The sequence below is a fragment of the Leptonychotes weddellii genome, chromosome 3 (genome assembly GCF_054177405.1).
Source record: "Leptonychotes weddellii isolate Sample4059 chromosome 3, ASM5417740v2, whole genome shotgun sequence".
Lineage (NCBI taxonomy): Eukaryota > Metazoa > Chordata > Mammalia > Carnivora > Phocidae > Leptonychotes > Leptonychotes weddellii.
Genome location: NC_138371.1, coordinates 4,305,164 through 4,321,722, shown reverse-complemented (window position 1 = coordinate 4,321,722; position 16,559 = coordinate 4,305,164). Strand labels below are relative to the sequence as shown.

The 16,559-nt window shown below is 49.9% G+C and overlaps 1 protein-coding gene across 1 annotated transcript in view; it reads left to right on the top strand.

Moving 5' to 3' along the window:
- AGAP1 (ArfGAP with GTPase domain, ankyrin repeat and PH domain 1) overlaps positions 1–16,559 on the top strand; it is a 370,769-nt gene that overhangs the window by 65,175 nt on the left and 289,035 nt on the right. Inside the window, exons 5-7 of the mRNA XM_081815292.1 lie at positions 802–830; positions 1,161–1,189; positions 2,811–2,945. Coding sequence (XP_081671418.1) covers positions 802–830; positions 1,161–1,189; positions 2,811–2,945 — 193 coding nt within the window. The remainder of the gene's footprint in view (positions 1–801; positions 831–1,160; positions 1,190–2,810; positions 2,946–16,559) is intronic.

Sequence of the window (16,559 nt, the reverse complement as noted above, 5' to 3'; positions counted from 1 at the left end):
CAGCCCCCGGCATCAGAGCGTCCTGGCCCCGTGACCTGGACTGCCACCTCCCTGGGCTCGGCCGGGGTTCACTGGAGGAGCTCCTGTAAGGCACTTGAAGCGCCCATGGGCACGTAAATGTAACATAAGTGGTTGCTTCTGTTATATTGGTTGTATCTCGACACACAGCTTTACTGAGGGCCTGGTTGGGGTGCAGAAGCATGCCTCTCTGTTCCCTCCTTGGTGATAAGCGTGGCTGTCTGTGTCCCACCGCGGCTGCAAGAAGGCAGAGCCGAGCCTCTCCCAGGTTGGCTCACATGTTCGTAGAGGACGCCTGTGGAAGGCGAAGCCCTGATGTGGTCCCCGAGTGGAAGAACTTACCCTTTTTATTCCTGCTGGTCTTCTGAGCATTTTTCTGGAAAGGCCACAGGCGAGGGAGCACCTGAGCCAGGGAGCCCGGGTGGAGGACAGATGCTGGCAGTCTCCTCACGTTCATTTGTGGGACTTTGTCCATCGTCAGCACAGCCCCATCCCAAATGAACAGGGCATGACTGTTACCACGCAGGGACATTCCTCAGCTGAGGGGTCCTCTTGGTCCTTAATCAGACCTCTCATTTCCAGAGTGCCCTAGAAGCCCCTGTGGCAGGAGGGTAGAGTGAGTGTGGGCTTCCGGAAGGTTCCACTGCTAGGTACTTGTTCGCTGCTTGCGGACTTGCTCTGTGAAGCCTGTGTGTTGTGCTTTTGCATGGGATTCGTGGGGTGTTGGGGGTAAAAGGTGGGTCAGGTTACAGATGAGGGACTCTGAGCTTTCCCCTACCCCAGGTGTTTGGGGTCGGTGGCCTCATCCAAGGGTGGGAGGAGTGTCTCTGCGAGAATGCGTGTTCTCTCCGGGTGTAGTCAGGAGCTGTGTGAGGGTCCGTAAGTGGACAGGACACTTCTGAATGAGGTAGTTACATAACGTTCGTTAAGCTGGTTCTGTTTTAAAGGCTTGCAGATGACATCGATTTGGGGGATGGGCACAAGCTGTGAGCAGGTGCAGAGTTACAGGTGGAATGAGAGACCAGGCTGGTGTAGCCCCGACTGACGCGTGGTGCAGGTATGACGTGGCCAGAGCGGAGACGCGTCGCTGCACCTGGGAAGTCAGGATGGGACAGCACGGGGTGGGCCTCCCGCTGAGGAAGGGGGCCTGTGGGACTTTTGGGGACCCCAGGTCAGGTTAAGCTGGGTTGACACTACGGCATGTGTTTACACCAGAGCATTGAAAAATTACAGATTTCGACCTTTTTTCCTACCGTTTTCTTAAAAGATGTTTGCACCTTTAAAAAATACTTCTTTTCCTTAAGTGTTGTGAAATCCAAGTCAAATTTTTAGTCTGGAAGACAAGGAGACAGGACAAGATGTTCTTTGAAGAAACCCCTCTAAGGGGCCTTCCCAGGGAATGTTCTAGAACATCTGTTGAGGTGGCGCAAGCCATTGTTGGAGAAAGAGGCCTGAATCGGAGTTAGTCTTGATTTCTCTATGGGAAACTGCCAGGTCAGGCCTGTTCCATGAGCTAAAAATAAAACAGGAAGCAAGAGAAAGAGGGGGTAAAAATGAATAAATTATTCCCTCAAGATGCCACTTTTTTATACTTACAAAATTAAATGTCGTGGGCACTTCCTGAGCCCCAGAATAAGCACAGTTTGAAAGGTTGTTGCTATCTCTGGGGTTTCTGTTATTCTGGTGCTCTTCTTTGACTAGTGGGGAAAACCCTGTCGGTGGGTTTTTGTTTCAAGAGCAGTTGGCGTTTTCCGTGGCACAGGAGCCTCAAGCCCGCGGAGAAAACTTCCCTGGAGAAAAAAGTCCCCGAAAAGTGCCTGTTGTCTCACACCTCGCTCCTAACATCTTGGCCTTTCTCTGTTGGCATGTGCGGGACACGGGAACGCATGGTGGGGTGGGGTAGAGGCATCTTGGACACTGAGCCAAAGAAGGCTGGTTTTTCTGTGTTCAGGGGACTGGTGACAGGTGCCCCACATCTGTTCTGTTGCTCCAACGTCCTCCTCTGTATACAGACCCTGCGGGAAGTGGGTGCGCCCAGGACTGGTTCCATTAAGACCTAAGGTGGTTCGCACCCCAGCACGTAGGGCCCTCCACCGCCCCCCTCTCTTCCACTCCTGCCTCCGTCTACCGTAAACACCAGGTGCTTGGCTGCCCCCCTGCCCCAGGTGCTCTCCCCCCAGGTAGTGGCTGGTTGGCCTTTCCCTCCTTCCTGCGGGTGGGGCTGCCCTGAGAATCCACACTGAGCACACGGACCGTCGAACATCCTGCCCTGCCTGACGTGGTCTCGTGGCCACACAATGTTCATCGCTGTTCCACGTCTCTGTCTTGTTCTCCGCCTCCCTCCCCAGCCACCCTCATAGCCCCTCCATGAGGGAGCCAAGTTTTGTCTGTTTTGTCCACTGGGGCAACCCTGTGCCCGGAACAGGACCAGACACCTGAGGGCAGCTCTGTGGACACGGACTGAACAGGTGTATGGCTGCACCTGGGGAGTAATGCTGCTAGAATGCAGTGAGCAGAGTGCTTTGTGCAGCAGACGTCACCTGCAAACAGTGAGTGGGCATCCTTTACCTCCGTTTCAGAAGCAGCGTCCTGTGAAACACATTTTTACAAATGGAGACTGTTCTAAATGTTTGAGATTATTCCTTGGAGGGTAAACTAGGTTTTAAAAACTCCAGGTTCTTAAACACATGACATGCCCAGGAGCAGGGCGCAGGTTTTGAGCTACTTGGAGGCTTGAAGTGGCGGGACGTCAACAGGGCTGCTTATGGTCACCGTGTCGCTGTCTGTTCCAGATGCCATAAGTTCCAGTAACCCACGGGTCATCGACGACGCCAGGGCGCGGAAACTCTCCAGCGACCTGAAGCGGTGTACCTACTATGAGACGTGCGCCACCTACGGGCTGAACGTGGAGCGGGTCTTTCAGGATGGTAAGCGCTCCCTGCCGCGCATCCACGTCCCCTTCCGCGGCACAGGGCCCGCCCGGCATGAATCCGAGCGTCCCCCTCATGCAGAGGTGGCGCTCAGCTGCGTGCGTGTTCAGAAGACTCAGCAGTCCGCTGGGAATCCTGTGTGGTGCGCTGTGATCTGACCTGTGCACAGGGTGTGACATTGCCCACGCTTCGCTTCTGCACGTGATGGGTCACACTTACACATCTCTTCTCCACCAACATCTCTTCTCCACCATAGCTGCTCATTCTTAGTTCAGGCCCGTCTCTAAAAACAGCCTAAATATTTGCTCTTAGGCTTTGGAGAGAATAAACCAAAAGAGGAAAGAGAGTCAAGTTTGGGCCAAAAAAAAAAAACCCAATCCCACATTAAGACTTATGGCTGAGAGCCAACACCACGATTTAAGAATTGTTTCTTTGTTGCTGAATTCATTAGTGATCACCCGCCCCTGGAACAGCCGGAACAGCCATGCACCAGACAGGAAACCCTCCTGGAGAAGCGCAGGGTTCCACGGAGCAGAGACGGTCACGTCTGTGATCGTGATGCCAAGAGTCGGGCTGGGAAGTGGGAGGGGGATGGGCAAAGGCGTGGGGGAGGTGGTGGGAGGGAGGGGTGGTCTTGGGTCCGGAGCAGTCAGGAAAGTCTGGGAGAAAGCGACTCCCCTAGCCTGAAGGGCAGTGCTCCCCGCAGAGGGTCCCGATGTCCGCGGGGAGTTGTGGGGAGTAACTCCCAGGCTGCCCCCCGTCTGGCTGACCTCCGCGGCGGCAGAGCAGACCACCCGAGCCGCCCGTCATCCTGGCCTTGCTGGGCCCCAACCCTGACGAAGACGTGTTCCTCCCAGTGCAAGTAGTAATTACACACCTGCGTTCGGGACCTCCCCACACCAGACAGTGTATGCTCTTCTAAATGTCCAGATGAATTTTCAGATGGAATGGGAAGAATTCCACACTTCGACTATTTTTATGACATTTCATAGATTGGGTCCCTTTCCAAACTTCGCATTTTCTTCCCTTTTCCGTACGAGCTGGTTCCATTCTCAGCTTGCGGCCTCCTTCCCCGCACAGTGGCCTGCCCTTCCTGCTTCTCAGCCCGGGTGTCCTGCAGAGGCCTTTGTGCTCTGGGTCCTCACCGCCTCCCCGGTGCCTGTTCTGACGCAGAGGCATCCTGCTGAGGGACAGCTCGGGGGCCCTTCCTCCCGCCCCTGCCCACCCCCCCGGCCATCCCCATCCCTGCTGGAGCCCGTGGTGGCCTGTGTACGCCCGTGCTTACCGTACCTCGAATGTTTGCCTGTGAAGAGCCACGCACGGAGGCACGTGGGGCTCCTGGAGGGCGCCCAGCGGGGCAGGCAGCCCAGACCCTGTGGGGCTGTTACAGATGAAGGTCCCCAGGCTTGGGCGCACGGGCCACGTCTGGCCAACCACCTGTTTCTGTGTTTTTTCGGGCGCACGGGCGGGCTGCTCTTGTTACCACCACAGAGTTCAGTGGTTGACGTGGAAACGTGATGGCCCCGCCAGGCCTGAAACAGTCCCTCCCTGGCCCTTTGCAGCGGCTTTGCCGGCCCCTGGTGGAGATTTTCGGAATTTCATCCTGTGGATGAGCTTATCCTCCACGATTGCTTTACATGTGCATTTATCGAAAATGTGAACTTCCCATAAATGAGCTCATACATAATCGTAAGAGTTGGTTGACACTAGGGGAAGCCCAGATACTGTGCTTCCCTGCCCTGCATCCAGAGCGCACGGCAGTCAGCCGCTGTCCCACACTGGGAGCACTTTGTTGTCTGCAGGCGGAGTGCCAGCAAGGGGAGGACCGGAAGGGCTTTTCCAAACAGCGTTACTTTATGCTCTTAGAGGGTTTCCATTGCTGTGATTTAACAAAACACATGACGCTCGTACCGTGAGTTTTCACAGGTTTAGGAGATTTCCAATACATTTTGTTACTTCTTATTTTAGAAATAATGCATTGCCATTAAATATTTGAATTGTACAAAGTCAGAAAAGGAAATAATACCCACGATACTACAGTTTCTGTGACTATTGTGATTTTGTCCTTAAAATATTTCTATTTATATGAAGATAAGATTTAAAAATAAAATGAGGGTTTACTCTGCATATTTGGTAGGGGGATTATAGGGTATGTCTTTTTGTTAAGTCGTGAACTCTGTAATTGTTAGTGTTAAAAGTAGTTGCTGACCAAGTGGGGACTGTGCTCAGTATTTAGAAATTGTGAACAGTCATGATCCATTTTAATCCTTAAGGGAAAAAAAAAAACCCTCACAAGGTTTAGCGTTAAAGAAATCAAGGCTCGGAAAAATTAAGCTTGACCAGAGGCATCTGGATGGGATGCCTGTCCTGGGACGAGGAGCCCAGAGCTTTAACCATTCTGTCATTAAAGCCACAGTGATGTGGGTCCTGCCCGGTCCCCTGGGGGAGGCTGGATGGAGGGCGCACTCGGCAGGCTCACCACCCACTCACAGACTCACGTCATTCAGATTTCTCTTTCAACTTTCTGGCTTCCTTTACACCTTAGGACTTGCCTTTCTTTATGTGCTTTTCATATCTTTGCATTGTAGAAAGAGAAAGAACGGGTAGTTTCTATGTAACGTTTAACTCACCCCTGAAAGAAGGAAACAGGCCTGGTTCTCACACCAGCCAGACCTCCCTAGCACCTGTCTCCGCCCCCCAGGCTTTCTGGTCGACTGGCTCCCCGCGTTGCTTTTTTAAGATACCAGGGACTGTAGTCTTTGCTTCTTTAACTTGGAGTTCTTAGTATCCTGAAACTGAAGACAGATTGCAGAATTAATGGAGAAGTAGAATGTCTGTCTACTTTTCTCTCCAGGGTGTAGTTCTCACATGGCTCTTGGAAAGTAATCCAAGATGGAGGGTCTCCGTCAGCATCAGGGGTGTCCCGAGGCAGGGAGGCAGTGGATGCCCTCATCTGAGAAGCAGCGTTGCTCACGCCAAGCCTCTGGTATGGGGAGGGGCCCCCGCCTCGGCGAGGTGGAGGGCCAGTGCCCAGAGACGGAAGCTTGCACTTTCCCCGAGGGTGGAGGACAGGTGTGAAGGACCAGGCTGCCTTCTGTCACCTGCTCGCAGTGGTCCGGGATCATCGTTGATCCTGCTCCTGATGAGTTTGTGTGGCTTGTGGAGCAGAATGTCTGGCCTCCACGAAGGGGGTTCCAGTAAATAAGATTCACCTTCTAAGAAATCACATACTCCCTGGTTCTACTGCATCTGGGCTGCCGGGCCTGACATGGGCATGGTTACCCGTCTGTCTGTCTGGATTCCCAGAAAAGCCCTGCAGGGATCTCAGGGCCCCACAGGCTGGACCAGGGGATTGAGGCAGCCCGGGCTGCGCATGGCCCATCACCCCGTGTCTCTCCATCTGTCCAATTCTGTGCCGCTCTGGTCGCCGCCGGCCATGTCTGCGAGATTAACTTCGGGCTTTTGTAGTTTTAACGTTATAATGGTAATGTCTGTGTTTGGCATGAAATTTTTCAAAAGTCCTTGGTCATTTGTTCTCTCGGCCTGGATTCATGAAGATACAGGATTACAGAAAAATAAAGTTCACTCTCTGCAGACACTTTCTCTGGTGCTATGATTTCTATTCAAGAGACGTTTCTCTCACTCTGTAAAGGAACCAACTGCGTGGAAGAAGTCCTTGCATTGAGCACATCTGTCCTGCCATTTTAGTTGAGTCTCTGTAGGGAAAGGAGGGTAGTGTTGGTGATGGGATTTTTTTGACCTAGATATTCAGGGACAACCTAAAAGGATTATAACTTAGTGACAGAATTAAATCCCTCTCCTAGAAGACGAAGCCGTGCTGAAAGGTAGTGAACAGCCATGTGTGTAAGTGGTTGAAGGACCCCTTGGACTGTTCTTGTGAGCCATCTTGGGACTCTGCCTCCTCATGTTCATGAGGGAGCATTTGGGATTTTAGTTCCCTGAAGCTGGATTTTGGAAATGATGAATTCTCCCTTTCCAATCATTTTTAGATTTCTCACTCTACATTGGATGTCCTTGCTTATAGCTTGTTTTGTTTGGATGACAGTGATTGCATAACGACGGATGTATGATGAGCATAGTGATTTGCGTCAGAGTGTAGTTCTCTTTTTCAAACTAAGCATGATGTAGAATCAGTTTTTTGTTTGTTTTGACATTTTGTGAAGTAGAGCCAGTAGATCCCCTAAGTTTTTTGGGGGTATATTTTATAATTTTTAGATTACAGTGTCTGACTGGTGTGTGATATTTTAAAGATCTCTGTATATAAAGAAAAGTGGTTTCCCTTTCATATGGAATGAGTAAAACCTGATGGTGGTACAAGATATTTGATTTTCCCTTATCCAGGCTACTTTACGCCCTTTTCCTTTCTCCTTCCCTCCCTCTCCTAAAATGAGCTGATAGAGATTTGTCTGTGTTGTAGAACAGTGTTGTTTTGTATATGGGTCGTTCCTGTTATGCATCCTGATGCCACCTATTTTGTATACAGAATTTAATATTCTTGCACGTATCTTCTAAACTGTAGTCACTTGTTAAATCCCAACTGAAAGCATCCTATTAGACATTAATGCATACTTCCCTGTGAAGCTTTAACCTCCTACCTTCTTAAGCTTGTCTTCGTAGGACAGTAGGAAAACCCATATGCGCAACATTTTGCTCTGACAATAACTGTTTAGACCTGGTCGAGATCCGTATAAGCCAAGATCTAGATAATTACAGATTACCGTCTGTCTGCTTGACCCTCCCCAAGACTGCTGGGTTTTGTCACTATGTTGTTGCCCAGAGTAACTGGATAGTCCAGTGATCTCACACGGAAGACCGCTCACTCTAGGATAGATGTTCTACGTTACTTATGTGAGAAAGAGACCATTCAGTTGGAGGTGCATGTGCCCTTCGGACGGCAGCCTCAGAAGGGTTCTGGGCGCCGGTGGCTGGCGTTCGGGTTTCCGGTGATCACACACTTCATGCAGTGTCCTGCGGACGGCATGGGCCCGTCGGCCTCCCGGCACGGTCACGCCAACTCTTTACATGCGTGCTGTGTAGTTCACATTCTGAAAGCACCTGCATAGAAGCTGTCCCCTAGTTGTCCCCCCACCCCCTGCCTGCGGATGGCTCACCCTCGAGTGGACGCCCTGTACCGTCAGGGCTGAGCCAGGAGAGGCTGCCTGACTGGCGCAGGGGTTTGCAGTAAGTCAGGGAGCCTCGGTTTGCCTTCTGTCCTCTGCTTCCAAAGACTGATATCCTGATGTACAAAGAATCCCATTTCACATTAAATTCTGCAGCTGCTTGGTCCTAATTACGGCAGTGTCCAGCACAAGAGTAGCTGTATTAATGAGCCCGGTTTGTATGACCTAATTGCATGTGTTAGAGCATCAGTAAGTGGGAGCAGTCCAGGGGTTTTGCTCCTGAGTGCTGCATCATCCTGTGCCGTTTTGTTTTGCTCACACCGCCGTCTTTTGTTTGTGCTGTTAAAGGATGTGTCAGGCCTCTTCCATGCCTTCTTGGAACCCGCTTAATTTTCATTGTTGGGGTGGCCTATTTTATTATTTGTTTTGTTGTTGCTTTTTTTATTGTGTTACGGGGTAGACTGGAGTCCCTTTCTTTTTGTGTTAATTCTTTTTCCAAAGGATTTCTTTCAGAAATGATACCTTCCACGATGAAAAGCAAGCCATATGTATGTGTACATTGGGCGTTTCGTGTGTGTGTGTGTGTGTATGTGTGTATAGAGAGAGAGGGAGAGAGAGAGAGAAAAGGCCAAGGAGTCATGTAGTGTTTGCTAATTTCTATTTTTTTATCATTTGTAATAATGACTAATATTTATGTCACAGTTTAAGGGTTTCTAATGTAAGATAGTGGAACTTAATAGGCCCTCTTTACAGCTGGTGTCTGGCCCGCTTGTCCTTTCTGCCCGTGGTTTTCTCTGGGCATCTGTGTCCGTGTGCCCATGCCCCTGCCCCCTCCTTGGCGCACTTGGCACACTCTCACTGCCCCCTCCTCGTTGCCTTGAAACGTTGTACATTCAAGGTTTCGTGGGACAGAGGGGTAGTTTATGTTATGACGGGGCAAACGGAAACTTTACTATGCTTAAGTTATACTTTATTCGGGGGGGTTAATATTTTATTTTATTTTTTAAATTTTATTTATTTATTTGACAGAGAGAGAGACACAGTGAGAGAAGGAACACAAGCAGGGGGAGTGGGAGAGGGAGAAGCAGGCTTCCCGCTGAGCAGGGAGCCCGATGCGGGGCTCGATCCCAGGACCCTGGGATCATGACCTGAGCCGAAGGCAGACGCCCAACGACTGAGCCACCCAGGCGCCCCGGGGGTTAATATTTTAAAACTTTCTAAGAATAAGGATGACATGAGCCAGTTGCCTGGAGGAGCAAGACAGAGAAGGAAAACACTCTTCACGCTCCTGAGGGTAGTGGGTTGAGTCCTGTAACATGGGCGTGGCCCCGGTTTGGCGGCCGCTCTGCTGTCCTCGTTAAACACCAGCGTTCAGGGGCTGTCACTCCCTGGCAGCTTCTAACATGGTCGAATCCCATGGAAATTAGAATCCGCAAGTTGCCTCCAAAAGAACCACACTTCTCATTAAATTGAAAAGCTACCTATCAGGTGTTGACATTAAGTAGACTTTGGGTCAAGCCTGTGGGTGGGGAGGGAATGTGTACAGTGAGCAAGAAGGCCTGGGTCTCGGCGGGTTTTCTGTGTGCTGTAGGCTGGTTTGCGTGGGGATGGGAAAGTGCATGAATGATTGACATCGTTTATTTTTATAAAACATGATATTGTCGGTACCCTTTGTATGTGCATCTTTAAATTCAGCTTATTTCTTAACCAGAGAAACTTTCTCTATGAACAGGGTTAAATCACAAAATGAAATAATTAATACCAAAGTTAAAGTATCTTTGGCTGTACAACACAGACAAGTATGAACACAATTCGTGGTAATAAGACCTATTTTCAGAGGCCAAAAAAACAAAACCAAAATGAAAAGAAAAACAAAAAAAACCTTTTGAAATTAGTATTTTTAGAAAAAAAAGTTTGAGTTACAAGCGTCTTATAGACGAGCCAGACCTCTGGCAGCTGATCTGCAGCCGAGTGTCTTCACGCACATTTGACAAATGGGGAGTGTATTATGGTGGGACTAACGGCCAGGCTGTAAGTGAACATTGTCAGGATTCATTTGAGAATTTGTTGAAAGTGATGACCCTGGAATAATCCGAATGTTTTAAGGTATTATTATGAATTGGACACAAGTATGAAATCAGCTTGTTTCTTGTTTAAAGTCTCTTTGTCTAGAAATTTCCCCTTTTGAGAGTTTCTCTCTCATCCATTGAGCTATTCAGTGGACCCAGAGGCTGGACGTTTATAGAGGGACTAACTCTTTTGGATATCAGTCGATTTGCTTACAGTCACCTGTCCAGCGTGAAAGCGTTGAGGTAGAGGGGGAGTATCTCCATGGTGGGTGTGGTTCAGACTGCAGCTCCTGGCCGTGACAACTCGGAATCAAGTGTGAGACTCGGTAATTCTTACACTAGTTTCTGGTGGGGTAGAGAGGACCGTGACGTTTTGCACTCTTTCCAGAGTAACATCCTAAGAAATCATCTTAAAATCTTGATACCAAGGTTGCTGTTATTACAAACAACAGGAGACCGTGAATAGTCTTCTGTTTCATAGTTCTGTAGACTGTTGTGTCAGTAGGGGCTGTGATTGTCTCTGGCAGTTTCTTACCCCAAGTCGGGAATGTTTCCTGCTGCGTTTCCCTTAGGGCCACCTTGGGCGGGCACCACGGCTCATGTGTGCCCATAGATGCTGCTTTAACCCCCGCCCTGCCAACGCGAGATCAGTAAACACACTGTTAGTAAGTGTGCTCTATTCTGATGTTCGTGTTAAGACTCCGATCTGCTCACAGAATTAATTTTATCAATGACACAGGAGACGGTTGTGTTCATACTTGTCCGTGCTGTGGCCTCGTACATTGTAGCTGGGGCCTGCCCCAGGATCCTGTTAATGACTTGAGCCAGCTTGAATTAGCTTGATGTATCGTTAATGCATACAAATGGCTTTTATTTTTGTTCATAATCTATTCATAATGCCACGCCATTCTGCTCTCCCTAATGTTTTTAAAATGATTAAACGGTGATGTACTTTTTGACCTACTTAACCCTCCGCAGCCTCTGATCAACACAATATGAAGATATCACTTAAATAGGAAAGTCAGAAATGTTACACTTCATGGCTGGTGTTTCCAACTTACTTTGAAGTCTTTTGTTCATAACATTTTCCCCTTAGAGAATACAGACATAGCAGATTCTTAGTGGCCTCCCTTCACCGAGGAACTGTCCGCCAATGATGGGGGTTAGCAGCACCAGTAAGTTCGGTTCATGAAAGAGAAGGAAGAGTAATCCTCCAAGGAGGGAAGTTGTGAAGGTTCTTGACACCAGAAAGCATAGCTTTACCCTATGGATGCTGATGTTTGTGCACGCTACTCAGCAGTGGGGGGCTGACCAGGAGTGTATGGGGGTCCAGGCCGGAGCAGACGCTGGGCTTCCCCGAAGGCAGGCTCTGGGATCCCATGTCGGCTTGTGGGTAGTTAGTGCAGAGTCACTGGAAATTCTGTGAAGAGAAAATGACACCCAAACAGCTGGACGGATCTTCCCTGATTTAGGGAGAAAGCAGCTGTGAAGGGTGGGTTGCACACTTGTTTGTCTAAAGAAAAAGAGACTGTAGAAACTTCGGTGACTAAATTGGATTGTGTGAGGTTTGCTAAAGAAATTTTTTTTAAAGATTTATTTATTTGAGAGAGAGAGTGTGCGTGGGGTTGGGAAGGGCAGAGAGAGAGAGGGAGAGAGAATCCCAAGCAGAGTCCCCGCTGAGTCTGGAGCCTGAGGCAGGGCTCAATCTCATGTCCCTGAGATCACAACCTGAGCCGAAACCAAGAGTCGGACACTTAACCGACTGAGCCACCCAGGCGCCCCTAAGGAGATGATTTTTAAAGGTTGTAAAATATGGAGATAAAAACCACCCATCACACCACCCGCAGTGGCTATTACCGTTAAGGTGTGGGGGGTGTGGCTGTCTGCATGCCCGTGTGTTTGGAAAAAGCGGATTTTCGGGCCTTATGACATGGTAAAATCTGCTTTTTTCACATCAGTACTTTCTCTACAATGTATTTTCTCATTTTTGCATTGCATTCCATTGAGTGACTAGAAATACTTATTTGGCCCAATCCACTATTAGACATTGAGGGGTCCCCCCAGTTATGTGTTTTAGGATCAGTGCCTGAGTGGATGGCTCTTTACCTGAATCTTTGTCTCCATCCTTAATCTTTTATTTAGGATTAACTTTCATCACGTAGAAGTAGAAAATAATCATAATTTTTAAATTTGTCTCAAATACTACTTTTGATACGTTAATGTGAAAATAAGCTCATCTTCGCAGTCAGGCGTTTTGTTAGGAGATGGCGGTCGGTCCCTTGGCGGGCAAAGGTCTGGCGTGTTGGTGACACATGGGAGCAGGTGGGCCTTGCTGCTCTTGCAGATGTGGCCTCGGTGTTTCTGGTAGGTTCTCTACACCTGGAGTGCCCCAGCTCCCCAGAGGGCAGATGGCCCAGGGAGACTGTCCCCAGTTCCGTGTGTAGCCGTGACCTCAGAGTGGGGTTTCCTCGCACTTCATCCGTCCCTTCTGACGCGCTCCTTGTGTCGCCTTAGAGACGGGCACCTGGAGTGGGTGGGAAGCGGCTCCTGGCGTTTGGACCTCCCTGAGCTTTATGTCGTGTCAGTGCTCCGGAGGGCTTGAGGGACCCTGGAAACCCATCCTCGTTTCCACACACAAGCAGTTCCAGAGGTGGGCTGTGCCCCTTGCCCTGGTCACGTGGCAGGTCCCCGGCGGCTGTGGCCCGGGCACAGCTCTGCTGCGCTGGGGACCGTCCCTCTGCGGTGGGGCCCAGACGCTCCAAGCACATCTCCCCTTGGTGAACATAAAAATCGTATTGCATTATTTCCTGTTTGAAATGTCAAAATCTGGGAAGCCCACACAAGTCTCTGTGAAAATCAAGGAATTAAAACATAAGCATGCATTCTTTTTTCCCCCGGCATGTCCCGAGTGGGCTCTCTGGCCCAGGTGTTTCTGCCCTGGAAGGCGGAGCCCAGTGCCAGTAATGACGTGGTGGTGGCCCTGTTTTTCCAGGCTGCATTCAGCTGCCCCCCACTTCCAGCCACAGTCCTACGCTGCCCCCAGGGGGCAGGCCCCTCCTTTGGGCACATGAATAAACAGCAGTCCTGTCTAAAAGAGAAGAGAACCTGAAAAGAGCTAGTTTGGGGGATCGTCTGGCTTGCTGTTGCATTAGGAGGCCTGCTGCCCTGAGCAAAGCTGAGGGGAGGGCACGTGGAGCTTCCCTTCCCCGGGCTGGGAGGTGGCGCCCCCTTGCGGCCCTCTGCAGCTCTTTCCCTCGTACACGGGTGCGCCTGCAGGGGGCGCTGTGATTCGTCTTCTCACCGCCGAGCTGCAGGAGCAGCCGCAGTTCACGGAGAATTTTTGTGTGATTTTTGCAATTTCAGGAAGCTCCCTCCCATTTTACTTTGTGTGTAAGCCGTAAGAAAAACGGTATCGCGGTCATCTGGATGTGCCAAGATTTCGTTATTAAATGAAATACCCGGGAGTCTCTTGCATTTAAATTCTTTTCTTGCCTGGACTGCAGACTTATACAGAACGTCACGTCTGGAGGCCGCGAGACCCTGGCAGCCCGGCCCTTCGCTCTACAGGGAGCAGGGGGGCCCGCCAGGCCGGCCCGCCGGAGAGCACGCTCAGCCGCAGAGCAGACACTGGAGAGTACGTCGGTCTCTCTCAGCTGCATGCTCTTACCTTTGTCCTGGAAATGTTGAAAGCCACGGATTTCATTTTAAAACCCGGCAATGAGTAAAAATGCTCCTTTAAGTTGGAATTATTTTCAGTAAAATTAAGCTACGTCTTACCCCCTACCGAGGGGCTTGGGGTTAAACGTGACACTGTTCGGCGTGTGAATTATTTCCGATGAGCTGTGTGCTAAACGCTCACCTGCTCACATGTCTTCTGCACGTGGCGGAATATGTGGGTATTAGAACGTTGGGTCTCTAACCAGGTGTCTGAGGTTCGGCGGAAATACCGAGGAAAGGAAACGTTTGCTTTCAAGCGCTTGATTTTGTAGTTTAGCGAGAAGCCACTAGGGGGCATCACAGGAGCGCGCGAGGAGGATTCTGGCTGGCATATTTCCTTCCTTTTGCTGTCGCTACGGAGATTACAGACATAATAAAACTAACACAGTGGTTTAAGAGATCATTTAGACCTGTAATAAGATACACTCCATAAAGCGTGTGAAGTTACTGGATCAGCAGTACAAGAACACAGAAGCAAAGTTTCATTCTTTGGGATGGGGAGGAGGACAAAGTAAAGATGAAATGATATATTCTGTGGTTAAAGGGACTTAGGTCCCTTCTTGCTTTTTGCTTTGTGTGTATCTTTAGAGACGATTCAAAGAAAAATTGACAAAAGAGACGCTTTTTTTAAACTACTGTGTAGTAATAAACAGACTTACTATTTAGTCCCTCATACGCTTTTCATAGAACTCACCAAGAGTTTTGCTGGCCTGATGACAGCCCGGGTGTCTCGCTTTAAGGTGTGTATCCGTGGTCCCACGCGGGGCTGAGCAGGTGGCCATGCAGGGCTGGGGTGGGGCCTTTGCCATCAGCCTCTTTGCCCGGCTCTCACCTCTCCCTGCGGGGACACTGCGGGTTCTTCATGCAGCCTGGTATTGATGAGAAGGTCAGTGGCAGAATCAGGCTGATACTCCCGGGCAGAGGGAAGGGAGTCGATCAGTTTTGGGAACTGTAGATATTCTTCTTACAGAGGCGAGCCTTGGTTCTGGAAGTGCTGAGCTGTGGAGTGGTGTGATCTCTGAAGGAGTGGAGGGCCCCTTCAGAGGGCTCGCACCTGCTGCTTCTCTGGGCGCCCAGCAGTGGGCTGGGGACACAGAGAGAGAAGAGTCTTGTTGTTTGAGTTTTGGAGTTTTTCCCCCCTCCTCCATTCTCCTCAGGTTGCGGCTTTTCCTGCTGTTTTCCATTTACTTTTTTGCTTTTACCCTTTATTTTCTCCCACTGCATAAATTCCAGTAGAAATTATAGCATCTCAGATCATGGCTTTTTTTTTTTGAAGATTTTAAGTAATTTCTACACCCAACGCAGGTCTCAAACTTAAAGCCCCGAGATCGAGAGTCGCATGCTCCACGGACTGAGCCTCAGATCATGATATTTTCAATTTCTTGATGTGGACAGTGGAACTTACTACACTTTTGGTACCTCAGATGAGAAACCTATCAAATCACAATCTATTCTATACAGATGGTATCTTTCATCAGATTACTTACAAATGGAATGTTCAAAGTCTACAAGGAAGTAACGTCTAATTTGGAGAGCGGTACACTTTTCAGCCCCCAGAATAGTGTCAACATGGCCAGGACACTGTGAGCAACAAAAGTGAGGGACGCGGGGCGGTTTCATCAGTGAAGGGCAGCGTCCGCTGTGGGGGGGGCAGCTGTCGCAGACTAGTCTGTGAGCGCCAAAGAAGGGTGTTTGACCAGCCCCTGAGGATGAGAATGTTGAGGGGACACGTAGGTGGAGCACTGGCCCAGGGTCTGGATGCTTCAGCTGCGCTCGGTGAAGTCTGCATTCAGCCATCTGCCGGGCACTGCGGGGGGTGCTCGGGACCCGCGGGAAGGGAGCACAGCTCCGAAGCGAGGCACTTGCCCACCGCTCTGGAGGACCCTGATTCGCCAGAGCTGCGGGGTGGATTTTTTTTTTTTTTTTTTTTTTACAGAACAAGGAAAGCCTATAGCTGCAGTCCGGTTTGAAAACCATTGAACTCCTCAATATGTCCCTGATCATAGACCTCAGCAGATACCCTCACGAATCCAGTCATTCAGAAGTGTGAGGGGAAATGCCTGGGAAATCCGAACTTGCTGGCGCTGGGTCTGTTGCTGGGCGTTCCTGTCCCCCAGGCTCCTTGGGCCGCTTTTGCTGGTGCCTTAGGGTTGCCGTTAGGGGGATAGTGGTGGGCTCCACGCCTTTGTTTTGTGCTCTTTCTCCTGGACAGGCTCTGTCCCGAAACGGTGATTAAAGAAATGCAGGCGGGTAGTTCTTCCAGCTCACATGGCTGTATAGCATGAAAACAGTGAGGAAGCCCTTGTAATCAAGTGATATGCAAAGGAAGTCTTTCAGCGTAATACACAAGGAACGGAACTGCTGTAAAATCTGATGGCTCACGTAAGGAGGGACAGTTGAAAACCCCAATCAAATCAGTATGGACAGCTCCATGTGCCACTGCTCCCCTGGTCAGGTAACAGTGCGGAAGCCCAAGCAGAAGGTCCTTGGTGGCTTCCCGAACTGGTCAGTGACCGAGGTGGGGAGGTAGCTTGGTTCCTGCTCAGTGAGTCGGCCCTGGGAGGCAGGAGGGCATTGCCCTCAGCTGCTGAAAGAGCATCACATCCTTTGCATGGATTTTGCTTTTCAGAGTTATGTTTCATGTTTATTTCTGTTAAAATACACATTGATGCATATTTTATATG